This window comes from Vigna umbellata, chromosome 1 (genome assembly GCF_029865625.1).
Source record: "Vigna umbellata cultivar VRB3 chromosome 1, Vumbellata_1.0, whole genome shotgun sequence".
NCBI classification, from domain to species: Eukaryota; Viridiplantae; Streptophyta; class Magnoliopsida; order Fabales; family Fabaceae; genus Vigna; species Vigna umbellata.
In genome coordinates this window covers 99,566,891-99,589,440 of record NC_142165.1, presented here as the reverse complement: position 1 = coordinate 99,589,440, position 22,550 = coordinate 99,566,891, and the positions used below count along the sequence as shown (strand labels likewise).

The window sequence follows — 22,550 nt, the reverse complement described above, 5'->3', positions numbered from 1 at the left end:
AGGAGAAGAAGAGTTGAATGGTGGAAACTTGTCATCAGAGGGAGCAGAAGAGGAGTTTAGTTCTGCATTGGAAGAAGATACCAATAATTATAAATCAGCTCCAGTCGGTGAAAGCCTTGAAGTGAAAATCACTGAAATCAATAGAGCAGAGGAGTTAAATGATGGAAAATTGTTTGGGGAAGCAGAACATACACCGGATGGAGAAGATTCCAAAAACAATCCATCAGTTATAGACGGTGGAAAACCTGAAGTGGGCACTACAGATTCAGTGACACGAGATTTTTTCAACTTTCTTCAATCCTCTTTTGCACAGTGTTCTTTCCTTTCAATGATTTTTTGTTAGATCTGCTTCTTAATAGACACTAAAAAGCACTGCAATATTTAACATGTAAGTTTTGGGACATTGCAGGTGCTGGGGTTTGGATCCAAGAGCAAGTACAGGTTTGGGAAAGTGGCCATCCAACTCAAGCTTGTGGAGGGTGACAAGAGCCATTACTGTCGTCTACCTAATTCATTTCATCTCGTGAATCTGCATACGTCTAATTTATTCTTGCATTTATTAATTGTCTCTGTCACTGTCGCTGTCTCCGTTCTTGAGCCTCGTTCTAATCCGGGGATTGGTAGTGTTCCCAAAGCCATGGAAGGTGAACAGGTTGCAGCTGGGTGGCGCCGATGGAAGGAAGCAGAGGGGAGGGAGGAGAAGATCTGGTTCTAGTCAAAACATCACCACGTGGCCTTTCAATTTTAATGCACAATGCCACGTCAGTAAATGAAAAAATCCAGCTCACAAAAATTTAACGCCGTCTCACACCACTTAACGGTTATGGCAAAATGTGCTCACTTTTACAAAAAATATGACCCAATTGAGACAGAAAAAAACTTGAGGACCCAACTGAGATTTTCATACAAACTTGAGGACCAAGGGAGGGTTTAAACCTTATTTATACTATGAAGTCTTTTCCAAAGAATTATGTTTTTTCTTGGAGTTAGGAGAAATTTTTATTATTTAAATTTGTATTTAATTTTTAAATAATGAGTTGCAAGATAAAGTATAAAGTGTTCATGAAAAATAAACAAATTTTATAAAATTGTCTTATTTATCTTTTATAATATTCTTGAAAATATATTTTAATTAATTTCACACAAATAAATTGATACTATTATTTATATTTTGGAATTTATACAACATTTGATATTAAATTGGTCATTTATGAGGAACATGAGATTCTCGTGCATTGGAAATTTCGAAAAGGACCACACCAAACCGAATAGGTAACCGTTTTGATGACCTGACATTTGACCGTTACATTATTCGTTTTTTAAATTATAATTCAAATCTCTTACTCTTTCACTCTATAAAAAAAATGTCAACCCTAACTATTCTACATACCAATTTAATGCCATTTTTTGAATATAGCTAATATTAGTATCAAAATATTAAATAAATGTTTGAAGTTTTCTAAAATTAACTCACTTATTTATTTGAACCTACATTGGTGTTTAAGAATTGGCTTCAAAAGTTAATTTTAGAAACTTAAATGAAATTAAAACATTTTAAAAAAATCATTTAACCTTTTAGCTCTAAAAATTAATAAGATAATAAAATCAAATTCAAAATTAAATTTAAAAATTATTCTTACTCAACCCAATCTCATCTCTCTGGATCGTCCATTTCCCTCTCAAATCAACGTCTCAGATTCTTCCAAAATCAAATTCCAAATCCCATTCAACAGAACACTATTCCTCTTCTGTTTTCTTCTTCTTCTTTGTACTGAGTGAGCTTAATTTCTCCAGTACTGTTGCGAATCTGAGTCGTTCCGACCACGTATGTGTAAGTAGTGACGAAAATCCGAGAATGCCGGTTTCAACACGGTCTCAGATGAGCGGGGAAGCGGAACCGAACCCATCGACTGCGACACGGCTGAGAAACCCGCACCATGGGCTGAAGGAGAAGCTTAGAACGCTGACCCTTTTGTACGAGCAGCAGAAGCAAGCCTCGGTGTCTCTCAAGAACGCATCTTTCAGGTTCCCTGAGAAGACAGTCATGCGAGAGAACGCAATGCCCAACACCGTCGTCACAAGAACCTTTGTGCTCCCCCAACCTCCCTCAAATGACGATGACGCCAAGGAAAACGCCATCATAGGCGCAGATCGCATTGTGGGGTTTTCGTGTCCCAGAAAAACGACAACAGATAATAATGTTTCCGTTACTTGTTCTGCCACGGTGGCGCGGAAGCTCTCGATGCAGGAACCAGAGAGAGTGGATGCGGTTTCAGAGAAGCAAGGGAAAGTGGGAAGCAGGATAATGGTTTTCGTGAGATTGAGACCTATGAATAAGAAAGAGAAGGAATCGGGTTCACGGTGCTGCGTCAGAGTTGTTAATCGCCGTGACGTTTACCTCACAGAATTTGCCAACGAAAACGATTATCTCAGACTTAATAGGCTTCGAGGACGCCACTTTACCTTCGATGCTGCGTTTCCAGACTCTGCTTCTCAGCAAGAAGTCTATTCCACATCGTGAGTTCTAACCGTTCTTTTTTTTTTATTTGTTTATGTTTGCTATTTTTTAGACTTGTTTTTGCAACATGGTACCATGAAACTGAAGTGCATAATTTTATGTAAGAACCTTGTTCATTTCTTATTGTAAGTACTTGTAGAAAATTTTCTCTAAACAAGTTCATATTATCACTGAAAATGTGTGTATGAAAAATTGTTTACAACCACGTCAATTAACTAGTGTAGCGTTGTTTTAGCTTAATAAAGTATCTTGAGTTTGTGTTTTGTTCGAGTTTAGGGAATGTAATATTTGATATCTCAAATTGGAATTAAATTTTGTTTCCTAGGGTGGTTCTGGTGTTTGTTTGAGTTTTGAGTATGCACTATTAAATATCTCGAATTGGAAGGAAGCCTTTGTTTCCTATGGTCCTACTCAGCTTAAATAGAATCTCTCACTGAGGATAGTTGTGGTGTATACAAAACAACACATTTTTTACCACAAGGTTGTTTATACAACTTACTTCATACTTTCATTTCAGAGTTAGGGAACGTTGAATTTGATTTTTTTTTTCAGGACATCAGAGCTTGTTGAAGCGGTTTTGCAAGGGAGGAATGGGTCGGTTTTTTGTTATGGTGCAACAGGAGCTGGGAAGACTTACACAATGCTTGGGACGGTGGAGAATCCTGGGGTTATGGTTTTGGCTATTAAGGATCTTTTCAATAAAATCAGGCAGCGGAGTTGTGATGGAAACCATCTGGTTCATCTGTCCTATCTTGAGGTTTATAATGAAACTGTTAGGGATTTGCTTTCACCTGGGAGACCTCTAGTTCTTAGAGAAGATAAACAGGTGCCATTTTTAAGTTCTCCATGTTGGGTTGTTGATATGTTCAATTCATGACTTTTGAAAGAATTTAGATAGTTCTTGCCACTGCCTGGGTTAGTCTGTTTACAGTTTAGTATCTACTAGTATTATGTGATAACTTTATGATGGGGGATAACATTGAAAGGTCGTGTTCGCTTTGTGTTTGAATTCTATTTGAAAGATAGCTGATTATACTTTGCTCAAATTGTGTTGTGTAGGGGATTGTGGCAGCAGGTCTTACACAGTATAGAGCGTATTCAACAGATGAAGTAATGTTCTTATCTATCCTTTCTGGATAAACTTTAGACCTCTGTTTCAAGTTAGAATCGAACCTTTGTTTTTAGCATAATTAACTTTTCTTTTATCCTGTTGCTTCAGGTGATGGCATTGCTTCAACAAGGAAATCAGAACCGAACCACAGAACCAACTCGTGCAAATGAAACATCTTCCCGTTCCCATGCAATTTTGCAGGTAATCCGTCATGATTTTTGAGGAAAAAGTGAAGAATCCATTTAATGTTTGGATAGCACAAGTGCACAACCTTAAGTATTTTTTATTCTACTTTTCAACTAAAATTAGTTTTTTTACCTAATGTAATCTGTGACAGGTTACTCATACTAACCTAATCCACTTTATTTTGTTATATCTAGGTCGTGGTGGAATACCGAGTTAGAGATGCCGCAATGAATGTTATTAACCGAGTGGGTAAGCTCTCATTAATTGATCTTGCAGGGTCTGAGAGAGCTCTCGCTACGGATCAGAGAACACTTAGATCTCTTGAGGGGGCCAATATAAACCGGTCTCTTCTTGCACTAAGCAGCTGTATTAATGCTCTAGTTGAAGGCAAGAAACATATCCCATACAGAAACTCAAAACTCACTCAGCTTCTCAAGGATTCACTAGGAGGAGCTTGTAACACAGTCATGATTGCAAACATAAGTCCAAGTAACTTCTCATTTGGTGAAACTCAGAATACAGTTCATTGGGCTGATAGAGCCAAGGAGATTCGACTGAAGGTTGAACCCTCAACCCTTGCAAACTAGTGATCATCCAAATGCTGAGAAATAAACGTGATATTTTTGTGATGAATTTGAATAATGTAATCTGTTATGTATGGACACAGGTAAACGATGCAAATGAGGATCAATTGCCAGTGCCTGAGATAGCATCTGACCAAACCAAGCTGGTACTTGAGCTACAAAAGGAGAATCGTGAGTTAAGAATACAACTAACACAACATCAGCAGAAGATGTTGACTCTCGAAGCACAATCCTTAGCTTCGCATTCCTCCCCAACACCACCTTCAGCCGAACATCTTTCCACTCCAACTTCTGCCCAACCAGTTGAAAAACGAAGGAGTAGATCCTCTTTCTTGGCTGGAACTTGTTTCACTCCAGAAACCAAGAAGAAGGGAGCTGAACTAGCCATCAAGACACTTCAACGAACTGTAAAAACACTAGAGGCAGAGGTAGAGAGAATGAAGAAGGATCACAAATTGCAGCTAAAGCAAAAAGATGATATTATCCGAGAGCTTTCACAAAACGGTGGTAGACAAACATTAACAGCTGGGGAAGCGGGAAAGGGAGTGGTGACCAGGGCTAGCCTACGGCCAAAGGAACAAAACAATAGTGAGGTAAAGAGTCCAAGTCAACGTTTTAGATCACCAGCACCCACTGCCAAGAAACGAACGTTTTGGGACATAACAACAAATAATAGTCCATCAGTTACCACATTAAATGGTAGAAAAACTAGAAGTCATGTCCTTGCTGAACCTACGGCTCCTCCTCCATCCATGCTTCTCCAGGTACTGTCCTATTCTGTATCTTATGCCGATGACTTCATTAGAATTATTTTGATTAATACTAGGGTTTAACCAACACAAAAATTACAATAAACCTTGTACCTCTTGAAGTCCCAAGAATGTGATTTGATTGATTACAGAAGTGTTCAAATTTGTTTATGTCAAGATTATGATTTTCCCCTACTCTATACAAACTTGTTTGTTGAGTAGAGAAGGATCTTGACATTATATTGATATTATATTATAGGATTTGAGGGTAATAAACTAATTTTAACACAATGAGTTCAGTAATCAATATTATTAGTCCAAATTAACGCAGAAAATCCCAACCAACTTATCCTTGTTTCTTGTTTGTTTCAGCCTGGTTTTGCTCGTCAAAAAGCCAATATTTAAGTGATTTTTATGGGCCAGTGCAAAAGGAAATTGCCAGAGCACAGTGAAGTACAATATTATATTGAGAGATCATTGCACGATTATATGTTTCCTCTCCTTTATGACCATCTTTTTATGTACTTGAAGGACGATTGAGCAGTCAGCTGCAGACTTCAGCATTCTTTTACATGCTTTTTCATTCACAACCTCCATCTCCCCACACCAATTTCATTATTGCAGGCTATTAAAGCTAATGGAGAAAACTCCAAAATCTCCAATCATACATGTACAATTCATTGTTTTTTCAATCTAGACGCACCTATATTCTTGTACGAATTTGTCTATGGGCTGGTGATGCTCCTTAAATGAATTTGTTTAGGCTTCATGTTTCCATGTTCTTCTGCCTTGGAGCTTTTCGGTCGACTCTTGTGAAGGTGAGTTGACATCTCACATCGGTAGGGTCTCCATATGGTTGAAGTATCTTGTAATGATTTGGGCAATTACATCCTTTTCAACTAGTTTTTTAAAGTTGAATGTGTACAAAATTTGCTCTCAGATTATTATTATAATGAAAAAGGATGAAGATGTAAAACTTGTATGGGATGTGTTAATCTTACCTTTATGAAACCTTACCATCAAATCCCCAATGTATTATTTGTTAATACAAAACATAAATAGACACCCTTTTAAAACATAAACATTAATTCAACATTTCTTTAAAAGTAGTTTTCCTTGCAAAGTTTTTCTTTCATTAAATGTTAATAATAAAATAGTATATTAAATGTCACGTCATCAGTTGTTTTTTCTTCTTGGATGTATGAATACCAACAAATTCTTTACAAATTATAAAAAAAAAAAACGTGTTCTCACTTTATATCAAACTAAAACAGTTTACGAGGAATTCTCACATATGAACAGTATTAAATTCTGACATCTCACGTAAAAACACGTAATTTTATATTAGGTTTGTGTGGAAAAAAAAGTATTATTTAATTTAGAAGAAATAACGGATTACTATTAAAAAAAATGAGTAAAATATAGAAAACATTCTTAAACTTGTTACCTTATGTTTTTGGTTGAAGCTAACATAAAACCTCTTATACACACTTTCTCTTACCTCAATAGCGTGAAATCTCTTATTGTATTTCCAAATAACTTTAGAGAAAGTATTTTATTTTATTTGAAAAAAATAAAATAAAAAGTCAGATACAAAAGTTTTATACTATTCATCAATTAAAACTTAGTGTGAAAAATAAAATATAATTTAATAAATAAAGCATAATTTTTTTTATATTTATATTCAAAGATTATTATATTTCAAAAGAAAAAAAAAATGTTTCTCTTCTTTGTGTCAAACAGAATATAATGTGAGTAATATCCTAACACATTCTACTTTTTTTCCTACAGATGAGTAAAATCATTATATCGAGGAATATAATGTGAGTAATTTCCTAATACATTCAACTTATATATTGTATGGAATAAGAAGAAAAATTATGTTCAGAAAAAGAATGAAGATGAGAACTTGTATGACAAAATGAAAAACTCAAATAAAATAAAATAAAAACAGTGTTTTTTATAAAATACATATTTCACTGATTTCGTGTTATGAAATACAAGGATTTCCAAGTCCCACTTGGCTCCATCTCATATACAGCAATGATATTACAAAACGATTATGATGTTACGGTCGGATATTAACAGTATTTGCATACATTATTAAGATTTAATAATCTAATCATGTTTAAAAATAATAATGAAGGGATGATAAACAAGAAAGGGAAGTTAGATAAAACCAAGGTGCATTTATGGCTCATACGTCCTTCAAAGGGATTGGGTTGGTGATCGGTAAAGGCAATTAGTTAGGAGCAGACAATATAATAGATATTAGATAAGTTAGCCTCACTTTCATAATCCAAAAAGGACAGTGGGCTCAATTTCTTCTATCAAAACAATACATTTTAAAAAATTATATATATATATATATATATATATATATATAAGGATTTTGCAATTTTCTAGCATAAATTAGGTTAATATGACTTTATTTATTTTTCCCACAGAGAAAACACTTCTGAAAAAACTTATAACAATATGTTCAACTAACTTAACTATAAATACATTCGCTCATCTAATTCTGCTACACAAACTTACCATAATCAATGCTGGAATGTGTGCAGATAGAAATGTTTTAATAGTGAATCCTACTTCTGAAGAAAAAAATATCCCCAAAAATTAAATGAAAGAGAGAAAGAAAGAGAACACTAACATTCACTAATATAATTCTGCTACACAAACTTGTCCTATGATGTTGCGAAAATTTGAGGTTATTAGATTAATGATGTTGCGAAATATGGTACTAATCAAGTAGACCCCAAAACAGCACATATATAACCTGCAGAAAAATACATGGTACTGCCCCTGAAGGCATAATTTGAGGTGGTTGTTTTCCTAGGTACCATGTAAGTGTACGTGTGACCCTTTTGCTCACTTGATTTACATCAAGTGGTACCTATGATCCCTTAGTTTGTCACTCAAATTCAAACCTGGTAGGAGAAAAGTCTCTCCTGCCTGATCAAAAGAAAGCACACACATCAAATCAATCTGAAGTGATTCGTCAATTATAATCTGTCTATTTAACATGCAGCCCCACTTTTGTACACCGGGCAGATCATACATACTTTCACTTGTCATATTGTGATAAATTAGTTAGCCATTAAACTTATAATTGCTTCGCCTGCATGTCCTACAACAACAAATGTAAAAGACCAAACAGTTGGATTTTGTAATGACCTGTGGTTATGTACACAAAATCTTAACAAATTCTTCTAATCTCCAGTACTGTTTCTTTTCAATGTGTTTGGTGCATCAGTTTGAACAATAATAATGTAAATCAGTGGTTCAACTTTATGTGAAGCCACTGCCTTTTATATCTTTGGAAGAATGATGAGTAGATGATTAAAATAACTAAAAGGACTTTGGTTTCGGTGAAAGACTTGTTGAGAGATTTATTTTGTCCTAGCTGTAAGCCATATATGTTCTTCATCTTCAATCTTTTCTCTCAAAGTTACAGGGAAATAGTAGGGATTTTCTAAAGCCTGAAAACTAGGAAGGGAAAGGCAAAAGGAGTTATCACTATTATGATGAAACTGTCCGGGTAAATGATTTTCCTTTGGGGATTAAATAAAAAGAAACACTCTCTCATAATGAATAAAGATTCAAGTTCTCACACAAAAATGTCTATATTTAGTGCTAAACTTATCTCAAATAAGATTGCTATTCAATAATCCACGTGAGAACAAAAAAAGAGCATAAAGAATAGTGGTCTCAAATGTTGACAGTAGTAGGCTATAGTCTAAGGCTAGCGACTAAAGCTGCACAAATTACTATGAAAACAACCTGGTGAGTATGTTTCAGATTTGAATTAGGCCAACAAAAAGAAAAGCAGTCAACAAGAGGGAAAGCAAATGATCGAGTGTATAAACAAAGGAAAAAAGTGAGAAAAAGATGGGGTCTGCTGTCAGATTGTTAGTATCAGAATATAAATTTTATTTTTTTTCTTTTCTTATTTTGCTTTTGATGACTTCTATGATTAGGCTTAGACATTAAGAAAATTTCTTGGGATCACTTCGCAAACAAAATTGTGCATAAAAAGCAATCATTGGAACAACATTAACTTTTTAGACCACATACTGAAATTGTGTTGGGTTGAAAGAACATGCTGATAAAGAATCCAAACTAAACAGGGAAAGAAGAGCATAAGGAAACAAATGAAAGGGCACTCAAACCAAATAATAATGAAGTTATCATCCAAGAAGGAGAGAGGGGAGGAAGTGATATCCTCGTAAATAATCTTCCTCTGTCTCTAAGCAAACCAGATATCTTTTACAGAATTTGAAAGCGTAGAACTGACATAACAGTTTCTAGTAAAACGTTAAACCAGCTAGAGTAGTAATGGTTTGTGAAATTTAATTTTAGAAGTCCAAGAAACCTTCAACCATGGGACCAAGTTAATCATCAAGCAAAGAAGCACACAAGTAAAAAAATTGAAAAAAGGGAGCGTGAAGGAGCACAGTACAAAAAAGGGAAGCCATCAAGTGGAATCAAATAAAACAACACTGCACAACGAAATTGGAAAAGCTAATAAACCAAATAAAAATGAGAAGACAATGATGATTTGCATTAACCTTCGCCTCATATCACTAATTAAAGGATTGGAAAGGAAACTATACATATACACCTTTCATGACCCACCCCACCATCACCCTGTAAAGTATTGGTAACCCACAATTAATTTCCCCCTTTCTGCCTTTACCCTACCCGCCTATCCTAACCAAAAAAAACTGAAACCCCACTTCTTCTTCCTGGTGGAAGAAGAGGGGGAATAGGAGAAAAAAAAAACAGAGAGAACTAAGTGACCATTTTCATGATTGAGGAGCTAAACAGGTACTATAGGAATAGCCTAGTGTTTAACATCCAGAAAGAAGAAACTAAAAGGGAAAGAAAGTTAAGTATGATAACTGAAAGGGCCGGTCGTAGTAGTTACTAGTAACTAGACTCTAAGCAAATAAATACTGAGCTCAGGTGCTCCATTGCTGTCAGGATTCATCATGTAGAAAGCCTCAGAGTCTCTGGACCCAACAATTCTCTCAAACCTAGCCCTCATGTACATCACCTCCCCATCACCTCCATCACTGTTATTAGTCACTGGCAGAACACCTGCACCCATTGAAATTGGTTCCACGGCCTTCAGGATTTCCCAGTCTTTCGCTCCACATTCTCTTCTGGTGGCAAAGCCACACTTTTTGCCGTTGCAGTAGGTCCTCCACACGGACTCCTGAAGCAACCTCAAACTCTTCTTCTCTGACTCTTTGTCCTTGTCGCATTCCAGGGCGATTCGGACCAGCCCAGAAGCCATTTCACGAACCAAACCGGTTATGGGTGTTGCAAGCTCGATGAGGAAAGCGGGTTGGGAAGTTGGGTCCTTCTGGAAGGCGAAGTGGACATGGCCGCGACGGTAGCCGAAGAGGGTGCCGACCACTCGAGAACCGAGGCCAAAGGGAAGGTTGGAGCGGTTCTTGCCGAACACGGTGAGGACGGAGCGGAGCCTTGAGATTGCCACGGCCTGAAGCTTTCTTCTTTGGGAAGTCGTTGCAGGGCCTGGGAGTGGAAGACCCTTGTCATCTTGTTCTTGTTCGTCTTTTCCCTTTGTGTTTGCGTCTTCCTCTATGATTTTGGACATTGTTTCAGAGGAGGGGACTTGGATGTCTTCATTTCCAACCTTGTTGGTCCAATGGAAATGCCTCTTGGAGGATGAGTCTTGAGGTTGAGGGGTTGAGGTTGTATCCATGACTGGTGTCTTAATATGAGAAGGAAGAACAAGCTTTAAAGGAAGGTCAGATAGTAGAGAGAGGGAGGGAGACAGAGAGACGGAGAGAGTATGAATCTGGTTTCTTCTTTTTACTGTTGGGGATAGATATGTTGGGCTTTTAGGTTTATTTAATTGTTTCTTTGTTATTCTAGCCATCTCCCCCTTTCATATAGTGAGTGCAAGAGAATCCTGACAAAAGAAACATAACCAGTCCCACCAGCTGATATAGGAAATCAGAAAGAGACTGGGATAGAGTGCGCTTCAAATAGAAAAGAAAGGAATCTAAGGAGACAATGTGTTTGTTATTTCACTTTCTTGTGGGGTAGCGAAGGAAGAGAGAGAGGCTTGCGCCCTGTGCCATTGTGCTCGACTAAACTCTTTTGACTTGATGCCCAAAACGGTAAAAAGGATTAAAAAACCTAAAGCAAGAACAAACAAAACACAAAGCCATCACTGTTGAAACTCGACATGCACTTAGCACACTCTTCTGCACCGTTTATGTCTTCTAGTGCAAAGGCGCACCATGGTGACATCAGGTTAACCATTACTGAATTCTCGTGGCTCATGTTGGCTACAGACACTACATTACACGTATCTGCGAACTGACACCTCGTTCTAGGTTAGTCCCCTAAGCACTCAATCCTATCGCATTGTCGTGAAAATTTAACATTTAAGGTTTAGCTATACATAATTAGACTTTGGCTATTAGTTCTACAGTTCATGAGGGGGTTAATTACACGAGAATTTGATGAGATAAAGAAAAAGAATGACAGGGAGACCACGGTTATTGTATTAATCACAACTAAGCGTGACTGAAATGATATGACTCCGTTTACGGCAGCATTTCGAGTTTGCAAGATTTCCCATACTAATCAAGGCAACAAATAAACCAAACACCATTGCTCCTACATATTTGATGATTTGTTACAATCTAATAAATTTAGTAGCCATTGTCAGAATTGAGCTAGGAGTTGTTAGTATACGGAAGATACAAAATGTAAATTAAATAATTACATGCAATGCTAAATGGGGAGGAGGCATTTCATGATCTCTCACTAATTACATTGACTTACAAATATGGATTCATCGATAGAATACAAATGGAGAGCTCATATCCACATATGCCAGCAAACTAGTGAATGGTTTTTGTACACAATATTAGAAGCACAGACATGAATCAGGGTGCTTGCCTATGCTTCCATAAAGATCCTAAAGTCAGCTATCTAAACTTTGGTCAGTATCTGGCTGCTTGGAAGTAATGCCTCCACCGTTCATCCTAGCACGTGCCTCCGCAAACATCCTTTGCTGCTCTGCTAATGCTTCTTCCTCGGTCATCTCAGCTCCATTGCTCCATTTACCACCCTTTAAAGAGTCCTGCTGGAAGACATTAAAAACAATAACAGAAACAGTTAAATTCATATTTAACAACAATTAACTTTGTTCAAAATTCACTTTCCACATTAACTGATCAGAAAACAGCTTAATTCGTATACAACAGCAATCAACTGGTCCAAAACTCACTTTTCCATACTAATCAACAATACAGGCTCACCAGGCTTCCAATACAAATACAAGGACAACAAAACCTGCTGAAGTTCGTTAAGATAATTTTTTATTTCAACAGCCAACCATGGCACAGACCATCATGCTCTCAACATGTTCTGAAAACACCAGGTGGGAAGGGAAGGTATGTCAGACAAGTCAGATCAGACTACCAGTCTGTTAAGATCTTTCCGGCAAAATTTACCCACATACCATTTCCACATGCCTATCTACCCACGGAATACATTAAATGGACCTATGAAAAGTTTGGGGGCTTCTTGAGAGAAGAACCATCAACGAGGCCAGCAGGTTCTCCCTTAAGATAGTCCCTCTTTCATCTGACCCCAGTTGGAAAATGCAAGTTTAGCTTGCACTAAGATTGTTTGAGATGGAAATATAAACATCGTTCATATATAACACAGCACCCTAGGTTTACATTTTTTATTTTCTAGTGTCCACCCGTGCAGAAATTAAGGTGTTGGACAAGGACTCAAGAAAGTGAATATGCTAAGTTGTATTGTATCGCTCAAGTATTCAACATGCAGATGAGACATTAATATTAATAATTACCATGGTCTCCATTTTGTGTTGTTCATATGCTGCATAAACTTCTTCAATGTACTCACCAAATCCAAGAACCTGGGGAAAGGAGCAAATATATAAACAAAATCAGAAACAGGTATGCAACATGTTTAAAGGATTCGGTGAATCTATGATTTTGGAACACTTGTAACAACAGAATAGAAAATAATTCCTTTTAAAAGAACTGTTCCGTTTCTTTTCAACTAATAAGTCACTCTTAAAGTAAAATATACATGTAAAATATATAGCAGAGAGCATGCATCTTCCTATGATCTATATATTATCAACACTCAGCAGGATACCACTCTCATTTTTCAAGGAAAGAGCAACAGCTACTTTGGGGTTCAGGGTAAGGTAAGAATAATTCTAAATCTTGTTACAGCATCCTCCTCCTTACAAGATGAAGAAAGTACGTTTTTAATGTTTTTAAGATAATAAATGCACTTATTTTTTAACTTAACTCCTTTTTACAAATTATTAGGTGGATGTATCATTACTAGTACTCATAGGGTGATATCTTATGTGTGTGTGGTGGATGGGAGATGATAAGATGGAGTATAGTCATGCTAGCTATTTAAACACTTAGTGTTATAGGTGCCTAGTCAGCATCTGTTGCAACTAACTAGCTGAAGTTATGCCGAGCTGTCAGTTACATATATATACATATATATATATATATATATATATATATATATATATATATATATATATATATAGTTAGTTAGTTAGTTAGCAAAGTTGCATCAAACTAATCAAGTCAGTTATGCTGAGCTGAGTTAATTAGATATAAAAGTCTAGTCAGCAAAGCTTGCAAAACAAGCTACTACTTCTTTATAGATATACGTACCTCAAACAAGTAATCCAATAAAACAATTTCTATTTCTACAAATTCTCTTCTCTTTCTCATTACTGTATTACTCCCTTTAAGAGAACATTTGGTGGGATCAAATAATAAATCTGTAAGACGAGCCCAATCAGCTACCAAGTATTTTAATTTCAAGTGTCAGCAACTTGTGCTCAGTCTCATCATAGACAAGAATGCAATTATTTAACTATTACAGCCATTTTTACCATGAAGACATAAATCCTTGTTTGGATGCAAATTTCGGCCCAGACGAAAGAAAAAATTGTTAATTTTAAATCACTAATCTTCAATCCTTTCAACTCTGCTTCTTTAAACTGAGTAACTAAGGAACCTATATTGAATGAAATCTTCATACCCAAACAAAATACAACCTAAGATAAAGCATGGTGTGAAATGACATAAACATTCAAATATAAAGTAGGAAATATTCACAAGCGAAGCTATAGAAATACAAAATACCTGTAGAGCCTTCAATACATGCTCAGGTGCAATTGTCCGTTTTTCCTCTCTGTTGCAGACTTCATTGGATTCTGACGAGATGAGGTTTATAAACTCTACAATGACAAATTGGTTAACATCTTAATTATTGAGAAAAGTCAACTAAGAATATGAAGCAGAAAATTCTAAAGAGAATTTCAACAAAAAAAGTTTTAGACAATAAAAGAATTGACACACACGTTCAGCATATCCACAATATAGATATAACAATTGTGTCACTTCAACATGAACTATGAAAAAACAGACAGGAAGTTCAAAATAGCTTATCACCAACAATTTTATTACACTACAGATTCTAGTAATTCACAGCTAATATGGTATGATAGGGTTAGGTAACAGCAAATATAGATGAAATGAAGAAGGACCAATCGGTCAGATACTGCAACAAAATGAAGAGTACAAAACGGGGAGAATGAACAGAATACAAACAACACAACAGAACATTGGAAATAGTGCCACAGAATAGGGCAAGGCCAGAAACAGCAGGAAGTGCCACAAGACATCACAACAGGCCACTGTTGGTGCCAAAGAATATTGGTCTGTGTTTCAGAGACACGGGCATATGACTGTTTCCGAGTAGGGTTTCAAATTTTGAACAATGAGGAAAGAAAAAAAACAAAAAAAAAATCTCAAGCAAAGCAGTAGTAGAGGGTATATGGGGTTTTAGAAAACACTAATGCCGCAAATAGCCATGAATGCTGCTGCAGTGGACACCATCCAAGGCATGACAACGAGATGGTACGATGGCTTCAATGGAGGAGACCATAACCTTCTCAGACATCAGAAAAATAAAAATAGTACACGACACTATATCTGATTTCCTAAAACTAAAAGAATTAAGTCAACCAATCAAACACAATATAGTGGGAAGGAAACTATCATTGATTATAAAATTCTGACCTACACAACACTCGATCAATAGATCTTGGGCATCTCTTGCTACACGTACATCTGGGGGCAACATTTCTTTAATAATTTTTGTCATTGTTGCTGCCAAAAAATCAGAGATTCTGTAAGCAATACACAATAATGCATTGCCAATCAAAAAGAAAACATAGATTGACTATCAAGTACCCCAGAAGTTAAAAGAACCAAACATCACTATTCATTATTAATTAGCAACATTTTATCAATTAAACCTGCTCAAAAAACCTTTAATTATCACAGTCGTCTGGTAATTAAATTTTAAATATAGTTGTTTTGATATGAGAACTACTTAAGTTTTAAAGATCAATAAAAACAAAGTAGAAACGCTAGTAAGAAATATTATTATAATAGCAAAACCAAATTCCGTTGGTGAATAACATAATAATACAATCTTCATGAAACTACCATAGGCTTGCTGGGTATCAAATCAGTGCCTTACAGAAAACTGCAAGAAAGCCATTTTCTATAATCAGATATGATAAACAGTATAAAATATATTATTCAGAGTGAGTCAAATAGACATGCTCAGATCTTAATGGAACTTAACTTTTGTTCCAATCCATCCATGTATCTTCATGCGAAATAAAAATAATTAAAAATAATGAAATACATAATTAGTCTCTCTTTGAAACCTGTATACTGAAAATCAACTCTTTTATTAAATTTTATACCACGTTAAACTTTTAACATTACATAAAAAGGAAATTTTAAAAATCATGAATTACCATCGAGATTTCCAGCAAGTATGATAGTGTAATGTTGAATTGCCAATGAACACCATCAATCACAAACACAACTTTTGGAATTAATTATAATCTCACTATGAGTGCAGTTAAGAAAAAAGTTTTATCAAGTGAATTAGGTTGCGGAAAGCTCATACTCAGGCATTTGCAAAGGAAAAATATACATAACGAGATATTGGCCCTAAATGTCACAAAAACCTAGACATATTGCGGACAATTTATCTTTTTTGTTTTTTCTGCAGTCTCCAGAATTCACCTGTGCAAATAACAACCAGTTCCAAAGAACTCGATATGATTATAATAGCTATTGAAAGAGAGGAGAGCGACGGGGAAAACCTTTAGGAAGCGAAGCGTCTTCCTTTGATTTGCCGATTATGTCCATAGGCTCCATGATTCAACCTAGAATCGAACGAAACGAATAATTAGGGCACAGATACATAAACGAACAGGGAAAACAATTACAGATCTGAGATGGAAAACGAAAAGGAGAAGTTACCTATTATCGATAAGGGAGAAGAATCCCAGAAGGCGCGATTGAAGTTCGTAGTTGCGGAGGGAAGAGAAGGTGCGAGAGCGAGGACATGGCTAAGGCTGATATATGAATTTATGATGACAGTTTCACAGGATAAGAGAACCAGTTCTCGCTCGCATCCGATTAGGGCAACCCACACTGCCCCAAACGCGTTTACCAGATGCCTTCACCCACGCGCTTTCCTTCGGCGCGTGGCTTAACATTTTCTGTCTGTTTTTTTTTTACAAATTCATCAATTATCTATAAAATTATCATATCTTTTATTTTAGTTTTCGCTTGATTAAGTTTCATGAATTATTTAAGTATTTTCTCATTATATTTGTTTTAATTATTGAATATTTAAATCTTTATATATTTTAATTAAATTTCTGTTATTTAACTTTTTTGTTATTTTGGTAACATGTATGATATTTTATTCTAATATCTTACTTTCTTCGACATTATGAGATTTTATTATTAAATATTAACTGTAAAATTATTTTATGTTAACTACAACTATTCATATTTTTATTAAACAATAAAATAAAATGCCTAAGATAATAGTTACGCCGATTAAAAAAATTAAACAACATAAATTTTAAAGAGTGGTAGGGGAGTCCAAGTTCTAAGAGAGATATCCTCATTCTTTAAATATCTAGTAAGTTGCAAAAAATAATTATTTAACAAAAACAATAGAAACTAAATTATTTTAAATATACTGAATTTAAACTTAATAATGCTAATATTAAGTTATATAAAATAAAAAATATAATTAATTTTTTTATTAAATATAGAAAATTATGTATCGTAAGAAAAATATTTTTATTTAATTATAAATTGTTATATATAATAAAGTTATTAATATATATTAACTCACTGGAGCACAACAACAACACATGTAGAAACATAAAAAAATGATAATGTAAGATAGCCTTGACCACTTTTGAATCATTTAACATTGGTAGTGCTTGGTTTTAAGTGAGAAATTATGCTAATTACTTTCTGGTGAATTGTGTGATTACCTGTTTTATTTTTACTAAATAATTAAATTATATATGATGATGAAATAAATCATCTTTAAAATCGTCTGGTTAAATAATGTTGTAAAATTGTTTATTTTCTATTCTACTTTATTTTAATTATTATAATTTTAAATTGATATGTTCAACAATTTTAAAAGTTAAGATCACATTATCTATATTTATATATAGGAAATCCCCTCACTTTTATCTTTTACCGTTTTATTTAAATTTAACTATTTTTTTGAATTTAAACACTTTTTAAAATTTAAATATTTTGTTAAATTAAATAAATAAATAATATATACTATAAAATAAATAATATTTACAAAATAAATAAAGTTATATATAATTAAATTATAATTTTTTTTTATTTTTATAATTATAATTTTATTATTTTATTAAATAAATAAATAAACACAGGTCGCCTGGTATATGTTTTCACTAATTTAATTAGAAAACTTATTATCAAAATCTATTAAACTATTTTATATATTGATTTGTCATGTGTCCAAATTTGGAAAAATCTATTCTCATCTCGTTCAAAAGAAAATATATAATTTTTTCACTTTAATAAATTTTTATTTTTAAAACTAATTTATCTTTTTCGGGTATTTTTAGTTTTCTTCTTAACTATATGTATTTATTACTCTTCTTCCTCTATGTGGTCACTTACTCAACTTTCTCTTCATTCTTGTTTTTATTACCTGTTGCTCTTTATTTTCTTCTTACCATTTCCTTCCTGAATCATTTGTATGTGAGGATTGTGGTCACTTTCCATTCGGTAATATCTTTGTTATTGTCTTGGACTTTTTTTGGTATTGTTTCTTTCACTCTATTTTCCATTTTTTTTATCTATTCATAAGCTAATTATAATTTTTAACATTCTATATTCAATATCACGTCATATACACGTAATTTGTAAACATTTAATAATAGAAATATACAATGAGCTAACAAAACAAAATTTAATAAAAGAAGCATAGATACAAGCATTCTATATTTAATATTTGAATTTATACATTGATTTTGACACAAATAGCCTTACAGGTGCCATAAAACATCATACTGAATTGCAACAACGACTCTGACATCACTTAGCTTGGCAAACCGCGCCAAACAAATAGTTTCACCCTAATTTATCATAAAAAAACTCTTACAAATCACACCATGACTTATGACCAACATATATTTTTAGTCAATGCATAACATTAAACTAGTAAGAATTTAATTTTTTTTCCTTAGAAGCACAACCTTCATACAACAAAAAATGTAATAATTTTCATATTATCATTCCATCGCTCCACTCTCATACTCATGACAATATTACAGTTCCATATAACACAATCTTTCCAACAATTCCTTTACAATCATGCCACGTATCCATAACATGTGTGTGTGTTTTACCTTTCATCCATAGACATCTATCATTCATAATATACATTATTTTATTTCAAGATAAATCCAAAAAATGAGAATCTCATTCTTCTCAAGATGACTTTGACTAGAAAAATAGGATGACACACCATGTTGAAAAAGTGGCATCCAACATGACAACCCCTTGAAAAACACTTATTTAAGAGCATTCAGGGGTCCAAAAGTGGCACCCAAACACCCCCTAATCATGGCCACTGCTAAGGGGTTCCCGATGTTGCTACAACAGAGCGCAAAGGGGCAAAGGGGTATCAGATTCCTAAGTCCCTATTTGAGTTTTGATTAAGTAGTTTGACACTTTTAAGACAATTCTCACTTAACAAATCTCCAATTACTTTAAATTTTCACATTCATAATTTAAGCATTGTCAAATTAGCCGTGACTCAAAGATCTCACAAAGGCACCCCATATACATAGTAAAAAGTGAAAGTTTTTATGTTTTTCACAACTTAAAGTTGAATCGAAACATGAGAAAGCATTACCTTAATCAATATTATCAAATTCACCAAACTAAATTCTCATACAAATTATAATACCAACTTGGGCGCATCAAGATAAGATTACATTCAAAATTCAAATACTCATCATTATCAATCATGCTAATATATCAAACAATAAAAAGATCATAGTCATAGAGAATCAATCAACAAAATTTGATCGTGCACTCACAATTTTAGATGTCATAAATCAATAATCAAAACATTAATTTAAGAATAATTACAAATCAACTTCTCTTATTTGAGACAAACTCCCCTTTTCACACAATTGTTCCTTAAAACATTATACTATCAAGATCACATAATCAACAAATCAAAATTGTAATTAGAATGTTAAACATATCATCATGATCAAAGAGCAAGAAATACTTATCAAGAGTAACCTTGAGTCACATACATAATCTAATGCTAACATGCAAACTAAAAGCTAAAATACCTAAAGAGGATAATGCAAAAACTTACTATATTTGACTCCTTGATCGAATTCATTGTGTAAAGTTTATCGCAAAGATCAACCCTATTTCTTTTTATACTTAATGAGATGAAGATTGTAGTCTGAAAAAAAAAAGAGAAGAGATAAAAGATTATATTAAAAAACAATTAGCGAGGTAGTAATTTTATAAAAATTCATTCCCGTTATTAGAAATCTTTATACAATTTAAACATTTTATTATTAAAATATTATAGTGTCTTTTTTAGTAAATATCATCGTTGCTCTTAAGTATTTTTTTAGCATTTCACAATTCTAATATTTTTTTCTTTCATCTAATTGTTGAGTGCTACTTTCTTTATTATGTTTCTTATCTCACAAAATCTTCCTTTTTATTTTACTGCACTACTTGGATAATGTGGATTGCACTCTCAAATTTATAGACTATGTTATGTTTTGTCTTTTTTTTTTTAAGTTATGACTGGTGTTATGTTTTGGAAATTTTTATTGCTGTTGTAACAGTATTTTACCTTTTTTTAGGTTTTGTGTGAATTATGTTATGTTTTTTATATTATGTTTATAATGTAGCCACGGTTATGTAAGTTATGTTATGCTTTGTTTTTTTTTTTAATATATTGTGTTTGTGAGCCATGTTATGTTTAGAGAATTCTATAGATGAATAATTTTCTTTATAAAGTTCCAAATGTTTCAATCGATTTATATAATTTTTATTGTCGAACACATTAGAATCCTAACTTTCCCTTTCTATATATATATATATATATATATATATATATATATATATATATATATATATATATATATATATATATATATATATATATATATATATTGGCCTTACAAGGACAATTTTTTCTTTCATTGACTGACTTTCCTTCCACGTATTCGAACAATAATAAGGAAGTCCTTATATATGGAAATGACAAAAAAATTCATATCTATAAATATTGGTGGATAAAATCTATTATAATTAATTGGTATAGTAAATATTTTAATATTTGTTTATAATTATTAATATCATCCTATTGATATTTATGAGTATCTATTATTTGAAAAAAAAATTTAAGAGTAAGATCTAATTTATATTTTATTAAGTTTAATTTATTTATAATTAAAATTAATTTATATTTTATTAGATTAAATTTAATTAAAATTAAAATTTAATTTTTATTATATTTTATATTTTTTTATAATTTTATTTTAAAAGTTTATAAAATATATCTTTTTAAATAGTTACTAGTATTAATGAATATATGTATGTTTTAAAATATCTATAAATATTTTTTAAATATATATCCAAGTACCGAGTTAATAAACGAATTTTTTTGTATTGTAAATAATGAGTAAACACTTCTATCTAACTTAATCTTACCCGTGTGTCATACTCCTCTCTCTAATTTTCTCTTCCATCTCATAACAAATAAGCATATAAAAACACTTCTCTTCCTCAAAACGAGTTATTCCTACTCGACCCATCACAGCCCAACTAGACTTACTTATTAGCAAGTCGAAAAAGTTTGAACCCAACTCGGTCCATCACAGTGAGTTAAACGCGTTAGCTCATTAATTCATCTAATTACAACTTTTTCTTTTTTTATTAAAAAATAACAAAATTTTTCTAATTCAAATTTAAATAAAGGGAAGAAATTTAAATTGGATTTGTGATCAATATTTTATTCACATATATCACAAAATCTCCTAAACAAATTTTTCAACGACTTCATAGCGATTCAAATTTGTTTCTGCATAAAAATTAAATTAATAAGTATAAATTTGTGGTTTTTCCATGTTATATAATTATTCCATACAAAAACCATTTTACTCGAGTCTTTATCTGAGTATTTTGTAAAATGACTAACCAGGAAAAAAATACTTATTTTTTAAAATTATATGGATTGGATAGCCAACCCGACACATCACAAGTTGAACCTGTGTTCTTAATAGGTTAGGTTCAAAATTAGCCCTATCGAAATTTCAAATTTTTTTTAACCCAACCCGATTCAAACTTAAAGTGATCCGAGTTGACTCAGAAGTTCCAACCCATTTTAACACAAATTCATCTAGTCAAACATAATTATTTAATGTTCTTACTTAAAATAACAAACATAATTTTTTAATTTTAAACCATTCTCTGTTTTTTTTTTTTGTTAAAGTGTGTTATTTACATTAAAGAATACATATATTCTTACGTAAGAAGACAATTTTTTTTAGTTATCTAGAAAGAACTAACAGATTCAATTTTGAAATCCAAAAAATAAAAATAAATAAACTTAAATTTAGAAGAGAAATTATAACTGACAGAAATTTAAAAAAAGGTATAATACCTATTTTGGTTCCAATTTTTGTTGGGAAAATTCGAAATGTTTCCAATTTTTTTTGCTGTTTAATGTAGTTTCAAATAGGCTTAATACCCTATTTTGTCCCCAGTTTCACTCGAAAATGTCAAATTAGTCAATCCTTTAAAAAATGCGTCAATTACGTCCTCACTTAATAAAATTTGCATCAATGAAATCCCTTCCGTTAAATCCGTACAAACGGCGTTAATTATTTTTCTCTCTTATCAAGTAACGTCGTTTGT

General features: G+C 33.0%; 3 protein-coding genes across 5 annotated transcripts; 1 reads left to right on the top strand and 2 right to left on the bottom strand.

Annotated features, from left to right (window-relative positions):
- The first annotated feature begins 1,687 nt into the window (after positions 1–1,687).
- LOC124834974 (ATP binding microtubule motor family protein) lies at positions 1,688–6,116 on the top strand. Its single transcript, XM_047309817.2, has 7 exons — positions 1,688–2,517; positions 3,071–3,344; positions 3,578–3,628; positions 3,738–3,830; positions 4,010–4,375; positions 4,483–5,163; positions 5,521–6,116. The coding sequence occupies exons 1-7, from the start codon at positions 1,856–1,858 to the stop codon at positions 5,551–5,553; spliced, it is 2,160 nt and encodes a 719-aa protein (XP_047165773.2). The 5' UTR covers positions 1,688–1,855; the 3' UTR covers positions 5,554–6,116.
- A 3,575-nt stretch (positions 6,117–9,691) lies between these two features.
- LOC124834973 (MIZU-KUSSEI-like protein (Protein of unknown function, DUF617)) lies at positions 9,692–11,138 on the bottom strand. The gene has a single exon (XM_047309816.2). It carries the CDS (start codon positions 11,057–11,059, stop codon positions 10,085–10,087), a length of 975 nt encoding a protein of 324 aa, XP_047165772.1. The 5' UTR covers positions 11,060–11,138; the 3' UTR covers positions 9,692–10,084.
- A 650-nt stretch (positions 11,139–11,788) lies between these two features.
- Positions 11,789–16,721, bottom strand: NF-YB13 (nuclear factor Y, subunit B13). 3 transcript variants are annotated; one of them, XM_088105086.1, is made up of 7 exons: positions 16,557–16,718; positions 16,397–16,459; positions 15,723–15,762; positions 15,291–15,380; positions 14,352–14,446; positions 13,016–13,084; positions 11,789–12,280 (listed from the first exon to the last, which is right to left on the bottom strand). In XM_088105086.1, the coding sequence occupies exons 4-7, from the start codon at positions 15,373–15,375 to the stop codon at positions 12,119–12,121; spliced, it is 411 nt and encodes a 136-aa protein (XP_087961212.1). In that variant the 5' UTR covers positions 15,376–15,380; positions 15,723–15,762; positions 16,397–16,459; positions 16,557–16,718; the 3' UTR covers positions 11,789–12,118. The 3 variants fall into 3 exon arrangements, with proteins under 3 accessions (XP_087961212.1, XP_087961211.1, XP_087961210.1); XM_088105085.1 differs by lacking the exon at positions 15,723–15,762 and having other exon boundaries at positions 11,789–12,277; positions 16,557–16,721; XM_088105084.1 differs by lacking the exon at positions 15,723–15,762 and having other exon boundaries at positions 16,557–16,715.
- Between the last annotated feature and the right edge of the window lie 5,829 nt (positions 16,722–22,550).

What these genes read in the sequence shown, in the direction of transcription:
- LOC124834974 (XM_047309817.2), top strand. Translation starts at nt 1,856, where the DNA reads ATGCCGGTTTCAACACGGTCTCAGATGAGCGGGGAAGCGGAACCGAAC. An exon ending in CAAGAAGTCTATTCCACATC is followed by an intron (nt 2,518 to 3,070) that starts GTGAGTTCTAAC and finishes TTTTTTTTTCAG; the next exon opens with GACATCAGAGCTTGTTGAAG. An exon ending in CTCCATCCATGCTTCTCCAG is followed by an intron (nt 5,164 to 5,520) that starts GTACTGTCCTAT and finishes TGTTTGTTTCAG; the next exon opens with CCTGGTTTTGCTCGTCAAAA.
- LOC124834973 (XM_047309816.2), bottom strand. Translation starts at nt 11,059, where the DNA reads ATGGCTAGAATAACAAAGAAACAATTAAATAAACCTAAAAGCCCAACA.
- NF-YB13 (XM_088105084.1), bottom strand. Translation starts at nt 16,451, where the DNA reads ATGGAGCCTATGGACATAATCGGCAAATCAAAGGAAGACGCTTCGCTT. An exon ending in ATGTATTGAAGGCTCTACAG is followed by an intron (nt 13,085 to 14,351) that starts GTATTTTGTATT and finishes TCCTTTCCCCAG; the next exon opens with GTTCTTGGATTTGGTGAGTA. An exon ending in AACACAAAATGGAGACCATG is followed by an intron (nt 12,281 to 13,015) that starts GTAATTATTAAT and finishes AATGTCTTCCAG; the next exon opens with CAGGACTCTTTAAAGGGTGG.